The sequence below is a fragment of the Plasmodium inui genome (assembly GCF_000524495.1).
Source record: "Plasmodium inui San Antonio 1 unplaced genomic scaffold supercont1.23, whole genome shotgun sequence".
NCBI lineage: Eukaryota > Apicomplexa > Aconoidasida > Haemosporida > Plasmodiidae > Plasmodium > Plasmodium inui.
Genome location: NW_008481857.1, coordinates 316,033 through 324,677, shown reverse-complemented (window position 1 = coordinate 324,677; position 8,645 = coordinate 316,033). Strand labels below are relative to the sequence as shown.

The 8,645-nt window shown below is 43.7% G+C and overlaps 2 protein-coding genes across 2 annotated transcripts; both read left to right on the top strand.

The window, feature by feature from the left end:
* Positions 1–9: 9 nt before the first annotated feature.
* On the top strand, positions 10–2,154 carry C922_04477 (hypothetical protein; the record flags this gene model as incomplete). The annotated part of the gene is made up of 1 exon (XM_008820060.1): positions 10–2,154. A coding segment is annotated over one exon (2,145 nt), but the record flags the coding sequence as incomplete, so codon positions are not given.
* Positions 2,155–4,321: 2,167 nt separating this feature from the next.
* Positions 4,322–7,905, top strand: C922_04476 (translation initiation factor 3 subunit C; the record flags this gene model as incomplete). Its single annotated transcript, XM_008820059.1, has 3 exons — positions 4,322–4,402; positions 4,913–7,578; positions 7,743–7,905. The coding sequence occupies 3 exons, from the start codon at positions 4,322–4,324 to the stop codon at positions 7,903–7,905; spliced, it is 2,910 nt and encodes a 969-aa protein (XP_008818281.1).
* Positions 7,906–8,645: the final 740 nt, after the last annotated feature.

Here is an 8,645-nt window from a genome sequence, read left to right as displayed (position 1 = left end):
CGGCTGGAGGAGGAGAAACGGCTGGAGGAGGAGAAGCGGCTAGATCAAGTGAAAAGAAAGGTTGAGTTGAGGCGGCTGCAGGAAAAGAGGCTAAATGAGGCGAAACGGGAAGAGCATCAGAGGGGAGAAGGAAAAAGAACGGAGCAGCAGGCTATTCCGGGAGCAATAGAAATGACACAAGGAGAGGAAAATAAAGAAACGGAGAAGACACAACAAAAAAAGGACCTATTTAGCAAGATTATGAAACAAATTTATACGGTGACCCCGCTAGCCTACTACCGAAAGGAGGATAAGGACAAAGACGAGAAGGAGAAACATCATGAGGGAAAAAAAGACAGCGACGAAATGGATGGAAGAGTGGAAAGATCCTCATTGGAGATAGATAACGGGAAAGGTACAAAGAGGAACAACTTTATTGATGAAAAAAAAAATTTAAATATCGATAGAAGGGAAAAGGATGGAGAGGAAGTAACCACTGCATACCATAACAACGATGTGGGGGATGACCAAAAAAGGGAGGGGAAACATCTGCCGAACCTTTCTTGCGCAAGGAGTTACTCCATTTTTGAGAAAATGGAAAGGGAAAGAAAGAAGAGTTTTAGGGGGAAGGCATCCATGAATGGCAACAAAGGCGGTTCCAATAAACTTGGGAAGAGGGATTTGACAAAACACGCCTACGTGAACAATTCTGTAATAATCAGCCATGTCATAAGTAGGGGGAAGGATGAAGAGGAACATGTGCCGAGTTCCCACAGGGGGGACTCCGCTGGGGAGGAGACAGATGGTGAAGCGTCTCCTGGTGAAGCGTCGCATGGTGAAGAATCGCATCGCAGAGTAGGAAACCACTTCGAAACGCGTGACGATTCGATCCCTAGAACCATACTGAATGAGGAGAAAAAGAATGAGCTGGTAAAAATGAGGAACCAAAATCTCCAGTATAGCAACGTGCGTGAGGGGAATTTACGCAGTTTGTTAGGTGACGTGTTGGGGGAAGGAAGCGTCTCAGTCCCGAGTAACGAAGACGAGTTCTTTGACGTGGATGAGGAGGATTTCTTCGCAACAGAAACGGAGGACTCTTTTTTGAAAATCGACGATGAGGAGGGGGAGCAGGAGGAAGGAACCATGGAAGATATAAAAACGCATGTTTATAGAGAACTATATGGTGGGCGTCGGTACGGGCGAGGAGGCAGAAATAACTTAGAGTTGTCATCTCTGTGGGGTAATGAATCCCCCCAAGGTGACAGTTCCCCGTTTTACTCGGCGGAGCTAAGAAATCTGAGCACTTACGATTTGTACAGGAAGCAGATAAGCACAGATGAGGTAATGTGGAGAAATTCAAAAAGATTGTCCCGAAAAGACGAATCGGTAAGTAGGAGCAGTGCAGAGGGAGAATCGAAAGATAACATCTCGAAAAGCAGTCAAGATGCCTACTTTGACTTTGAAAAAAAAAAATTTTTTAACAGGGAAGAGAAATATAAGATGTCTGCAAATAGTATTAGTGGCTTATCCAGTGACGACTCGATTGTTGCTCGGAGAAAAATGTATTACCTGGATTCGTTGAGAATTCACTACGATGAAGGGAGTGACCCCTTCACTAATTACTCCTTCGAAAAGATAGACACACGAAATTACCCCCGTGAGGGAAAGTATGCACCGGACGAACACCATAGCGGCAGTGATGACGAGATCCTTGCGACGGTCATGGACAATTTGAACGGCTCGAATAATAAGATCAAGTCAATTGGACTGAGTTACCACATTGAGAATGGGCGAGGGAACATGTCGGGAGGGGTGGCGGAATACCTCCACAGGCGGCGCTCCGGAATGGTTCCTCACGTTGATAGGCTTCACCTTGATCCTCTCCACGCTGATGGTCTCCATGCTGAAAGTCTCCATGCTAACAGTCTCGATGCTGATGGGGACTACACTGGTGGATACCACGCCGGTGCGCACTATACCGGTGAGCACTATACCCCCGGGAACTACACCCGTGGGCACTACACCCGTGGGCACTACACCCGTGACAACTATACCAGTGGGAACTGTACGGATCCCCATCATGACGACCTTTCCTCGTCTTCCCTTTACCACAGCAAAACCCAGTCGCACATAAACGCCACGAGGAATTTCCAAAGGGTGTACTCGCGCCAGTAAAGGCGTAACATCCTTCGCTGCTTGCGAGTTCGTACCATATGTGCATCTCCCCAAATGGGAAAAAAAAAATGAAAACATTCCCTGGGCGATCATGTGATTTCAACTTGATGCCACTTAATTTTTTGTTCGCCTTCTCCTTCCTCTGCCAAGGGCGTGTACTTGGAAAGGCGCCACAGGTGCATACAACTATATGGATATGTACCTGTACATACACGTGTACTTATTTGGCTACCAATTGGTGTTTGCATTCCAATTCTAACTTTTTCCTCAAACAGTCGTGATAAAAATCACCTTACCCATTTGGCGAAATAGAGAGAAGAGTGATACGACTTTTCCCCAGCGTTGCATTGAGCAGAAACGTTTTTTTCTACTTCCGTGCGGGAGTGGAGGAGGGATATATATATTGGGCATTAATTGACCACAGTTGGGAGCATTTTTCGCTTTCTCGTTCCACACTCACCTGAGTCAGTGCGCAGTGTACACATGTGTGTGTATGGCGGTATGCCACAATAATCGCAGCAAGAAGAAGAAGCAGAACAACCACAACAACCACAATGCCGTGGATTCCGATTCTTATGGAACCCCCTCTTTTTGTGTTCACTCGAATAAGTAGCAGAGTATATACAATGGGGTGTACACGTCTAACCAATTGAGAGAAAACAACCCCGGCGCGTTCACTATGTAGATGCAAATTGATCCACAAAATGGCAATTCGTGGGAGAACAATGTAGAGTGCTTTTTTTTTTTTTTTTTTTTTCTTTCTCAGCTATACCTTAATGTATAAAGCAATCCGTGTCACCTTTGCAACGATTTAGACGAATGTCAGTTGCGCTGACGCGGGATGTCATCCCAGAGAAAGCCATCCTGTGTTGGTAGCACGCAGCGTAAATATATCGTACATACAGGTTGTCACAGTAGGTATTATTGAATACATATTTATGTAGGCTTTTTTTTTCTTTTTTAAAAAAGGGACACCACTCATGAGAATTAAAAAAAAAAAGAAACACTGAAATGGGTAGCGTATGGTTTATTCTCGACTTGGGGAAATATATCTAACTGGATCACTTAGATGGGAAAATTGGCGAGATGCCGTTTTTTTTTTTTTTAAATTGTGCCTAATGCATTGCTTGGTGTAAGTGCCTATGTACGTAAATATATGCACGTTTGAATGCGCCGACGGTGAGGAAGAAGAAGAAGAAAAGAAAGAAGAGCCAGGTGCGCACAGGCACATAAAAGAAACATATATATACTTCTATGCGCATAAATACGGCGCATAGGCATTGCCGCGCAGTTGCGCGCTGGTGTGGAGCTAACGCGAAGGGCGAGCGGCGGTAAGTGCTAATCCTTAGAGAATATACCTTGCGGTAAAAAAGCAAACATAAAAAAATGAGACCTTGAACGGGGTGCGTGCTGAACAAAAGCGCAAGCGTAAATATACGCGGCGCCATCGATGAAGCGCAGTGGATGTAGCGGAGTGCATGAAAAGAGGAGTGATTTGCCTACGCACTTGTATGCGCAAATGTACTGGTTCGCATATGCGTAATCCTGCATCCAATTGTATGTTCGAAAATTACGGAAACGATGCGCATTCTCCTTCTTGTAGGTGGTCACAAAATTTTTAGTTCATCTGCGTGTTCATTTGTGCGTTTATCTGGACGTTCATTTCTGCCTGTACTTTCGTGTTAATTTTTTTCGAGCCACATTACTTTTGGGCCTCCCTATATCAATCCACGTTTACAGTTTTAGCGAGTGTACATTTTCAGCCTACATTTCGAACCGCATACATTTGCAACTGACGCTAGCACGTTCGTGTTCGCTGCTACATCTTCGCATCTACGTACCCACCGCTTCTTATTCACCTCATCGCATTTGTCAGCTCGTTCATTCGAATAGCTCAACGTTTAGCAGATCACGTTGATGGCAACATATTGATCGCTTCGCATATACCCATATAGGCAGATTAACGTTCAACCTTCCAGCTTGCAGTTTTTCCCCAAATTGCTTCTGGCATAATTAATTCCCCTTTTTCATTTGCTTGTGCATGCCCCTCTGGAGCATACAACACATTAGTATAATAATCCCCTGCGACTTCCCCCCACTGGGAAAGAAAGAGTTGACCCCTCTCCCCCCCCCACGAGTCATTTCCTTTATCATAAAAAAAAAAAAAATGCAATCCAAGTTTTGGGCCAAGGGCGCGGACGACGACAGTGGTGACAACATTACTGAATCATCCGACAATGAAGTTGAGGTAAGAGGAAAAAGCGGCAAGAGACCATATACATACCGTGACATAATGCATACGGTACTCATATGCATGTCGTATGCATATGCATGGCTTACGCATATCATTGTGTGTATCACCGATGCACATACATATGCCTGTTACGTGAATGCCTACACGCTCAGACGCTACCGCGGCGCCTACCAAAAGGGAGCGCTCACACATTTGTGCTTTCTTTAAAATGAACGCCTAAACCCGAAATGTACAAATTTGGAGAAGTATTTTTTATTCCCCATTTGGTTGCGTATGGCTGTTCACTCCCCTCCAATGGGGGCTAACACCCTGCACATTCTTTTTTCCACTTATCGTTCGTCCATTTGAGTGCCGTGCGTGGTGGGACCGTTGGAAAGATACCCCCCCTTTCCCCCATCTACTAGCGTGCCGTTCACCGTTCCGTACCTGTTCTTACCGTTTTGTCACCGTTTCGCACCGTTTCATACCTTTTTTCACCTTTAAAATCTGTTTACCACTCCGCAGGACAAGAAGCCCCTAGTATCGGCGCAGGCGGAACGCTGGGCAGCCATTGACAGCAGCAGCTCGGAGGAGGAAGAAAGAGTCATAAAAAGTTATGAAGGAAAGAGAATAGATTTTTACAAGAACATTGGGAACAGCCTAAATGACAGCATGGAAAATAGTGACTTTAATCAGCTGCTAAAGGATTATGAGAGCTTGTACAAATTTATGGTGAAGGAAAGTTCTGAACGAATTCCAAATTTTGCCATTGTCTATTTGGATAAACTTACAAAATATGTGGAGACAACATTTCAGAACAATGTGGAGAAGAAGGTCCTGAGTAAGAACAAGGCACAGACCCTGAACAAATTAAAAGCAAAGATCAGAAAATGCACTGAGTTTTATCAGAATAAACTAAATCTGTACCATGAGAATCCGGAGGAATTTAAGGCCGCCATGGAGGACGAGGAGGAAGATGAAGAGGAAGAAGAGGAAGAAGTGGACGATGTGGACGAAGAGGATGATGTGAACGAAGCGGACGATGTGCACGCTGTGGACGATGAGGAAGAGGGAAAAAAGAAAGGAAAGGACAAAGATGAAAAGACCCCGGGAGAAGAGGACGACAGCGATGATTGGTCAAATAGTGAAGAGGAAGCATACGTGTCGGATGACCCAGATGATAAAACAAAAAGTGCTATGAGCAAATGGGGATTGAAAACAAGTGAAAAAGTAGAAAAAAAAAAAGCAGTAAAAACGAAGAAGGTGAAAAAGGAAACAACAAAAAAGGAAGAAAAGGTAACACAGGTGGACGAAAACCAGTCTGCAAAAAATAAAGCATATGCAGAATTATTAAGCACCAAAAATCTCTCAGAAGAAGTCATACGAAATAGAGTCAAATTTGTCATTGAGAAGAGAGGAAGAAAGGGATTAGACAAACATGAACATATTAACATTTTATCCAAGTTGTCAGAGCTAGCCAAAACAGTAAGCACACAGTCATACATAGAAGTACTGGAACAGCTGATTAATCTCGAATTTGACGTCGTCTCAAGTGTGTATACCTATATGTCGTTCAACATTTGGAACAAGGCATTTAAGTACATTGAACTTATCTTAGATTTGCTAATTCAAAATGAGAACTTTTATTTAGTATCCATAAACGTCACAGAAGAAATTACTGAAGAGGTTATAAATGAGAAAGAGAAAATTTCCCGGTCTTGTAAAACGCTCATTTCGTTTTTGGCCAAATTGGATGATGAGTTGATGAAAGCGCTTCAATATATCGATGCCCAGACGGAGGAATACAGGAGGAGGTTAGGAAAAACTGTGCATATGATTGCATTGCTTTACAAAGGATACAATTACGTGAAGTTTACCAAGAAGATGCCTGACCTGGCAATATTCATTTCGACAAGGATTCTTGAGCACATGTATTACAAACCGGAAGCGCTGTTCATGCAGATATGGAACTTCGTTACGAGTGGGAAGGGCAGCAGCTCCCCGTCGGTGGATGCGCAGGGGACCAGCGGAGGAAGGAAAGAAGAAGACGCGGAAAATAAGGGAAGCGTCAACCCAAATGGAGAAGTCCAGGCAGACCATTCCGCGCAAACGAATGGCGACTGCGATAAGCAGCTGAACGGGGATGCCCCAAATGATGCAGAGAGAGTGGCCGCCAAAGGGGACGACAAAATCTCGACAAAACATATTGTAGAAAAATATGTGTATGAAATATTCGAGCATGGAACGAAGCAACAGAAGGTTAAAGCACTGCTGCAATTGTCCTTCCACAGAAGCTTGCACGACGAATTTCTGGAAGCAAAGGAATTATTAAATGTTGCCAATGTACACGAACTGGCGCTAAGTTCAGATTTGCCGACGCAGATTCTGTACAACCGAAATCTGATTCAGTTAGGATTATGTGCCTTTAGACATGGGAAAATATTCGAGGCCCACTGCTGCCTAGGGGAACTATGCTCCCAGAATAAGCACCGAGAGTTAATCGCCCAGGGAGTATCAAACGTAAAGAATCAGGAGAAAACTCTGGAACAAGAAAGAGCCGAAAAGAGAAGACTCCTCTCATTTCATATGCACATTTCCATTGAGCTAATCGAATGTGTAAATAACATCTGCGCAATGCTGTTGGAAGTACCCAATCTAGCCAGACACACATATGAATCCAAGAAGGATATCATTTCGAGGCAATTCAGACGATTCCTGGATATATATGACAAGCAAATTTTTAATAGCCCCCCAGAGAATAATAAAGAAATTATTTTACTAGCAACGAAGTATCTGCAGAAAGGAAATTGGAAAATGTGTTGCGAAAAAATATTCAGCTTATCCATTTGGTCGAAATTTAATGAGAGGGAAAGGGTACAAACCATACTACAGGAAAAAATTAAACAGGAAGCCATGCGGACTTACATTTTTAGATACATCTCCATATATGACTCCTTTTCTGTTGATCAGCTATGTATCATGTTCGACCTTAATCAGAGTGTCGTGCATTCTATTCTGAGCAAAATGATGATTAACCATGAGATTCCTGCCTGCTGGAATGAAAGCAGCAGTCATATTCTCATCAACAAGGTGAACCCCACGGCTCTCCAGACTGTGGCCATCAAGTTGGCCGAAAATATCAACGAGGTTATGGAGCAGAACGAGCTGACGCTCAACATGCGCAACCCAAAGTAGGCCTTCTTCGAGAGGAGAGAGCGACCGGCACGGAAAAAGTGCTGCGTCTTGCAGGAGAGCCGCGGTCGGGCAGTTATATGCTCACATATCTTATGCAACACTTCTACACAACTTCTACGCAACTTCTACACCACTTATGCACCTCCCCCCCACCCTGCAGATTCATGTTCATGCAGGAGAGACGCACTCAGATGAAGGACGAGAAGTCCAACTGGTCACACAAGAAGGGCGAAGGCAAGTACGGAAAGGGTTACCACCAGCACAAAAACATGCACTACAAGAAGAACTACAAGGAGAGGAGCATGCCCAGAGGCTTCGCGTAAATTTTAACTACTCTGCGCGTGTGTGTATGCATCAACAACATTACGTTCGCAGTTACATGTGTGGAGAAAGTGTGCACCAAAATGTGCGCCTATATACACAAGTTTTGTGCGCCTATATACACAAGTTTTGTGCGCCTCTATACACGCTTCGCCCGTGCGTCCACAAAGGTACCCCGTATTCTCTGTGAAGATGATTTTTCGCCCCGCTCCCCCTGCGAAGTGCCCTTGCGAACATTTGTATGTTTAAAAACTCCATTTAAAAAGGGGTAAACAAATGGTATAATCCGGGAAAAACGAAAAGGAAGAAAAAAAAACGACATTCATATAGCACAGGGCAAGGCATGTAACGCTGTGTTGCTTACGTTTGAACGTGCGCTGTGGAAAACGTTGCAGATATAGTTAGCTTATTTTATTTCGCCTCACCTCGCGTCACCTCATGTTATGTTATCTTATGTTAATTTTTTTTTTTTCTTTTAACTCTCCAACTTTTATGAAATTATAAACCAGCTTTACTCAAATTTAATAAAAAAAAAAATAGCCATTTTATTCTGTTCCTGTCCCCTTTAACCCCTTTTTTTGGAGCTGTGGAAAATGTTTCGCAGCAGAGGTGAAAAAAAAATAACGGCAGGGACAACTCTTCTTCACCTTTTGGCTTTTTTAAAAAGGTGCGAAATTTAGCCAAACTGAAGTGGCACAATTGGGAAATAAAACCTTTGCCCCTTTTGAGGAGCCAGCCAAAA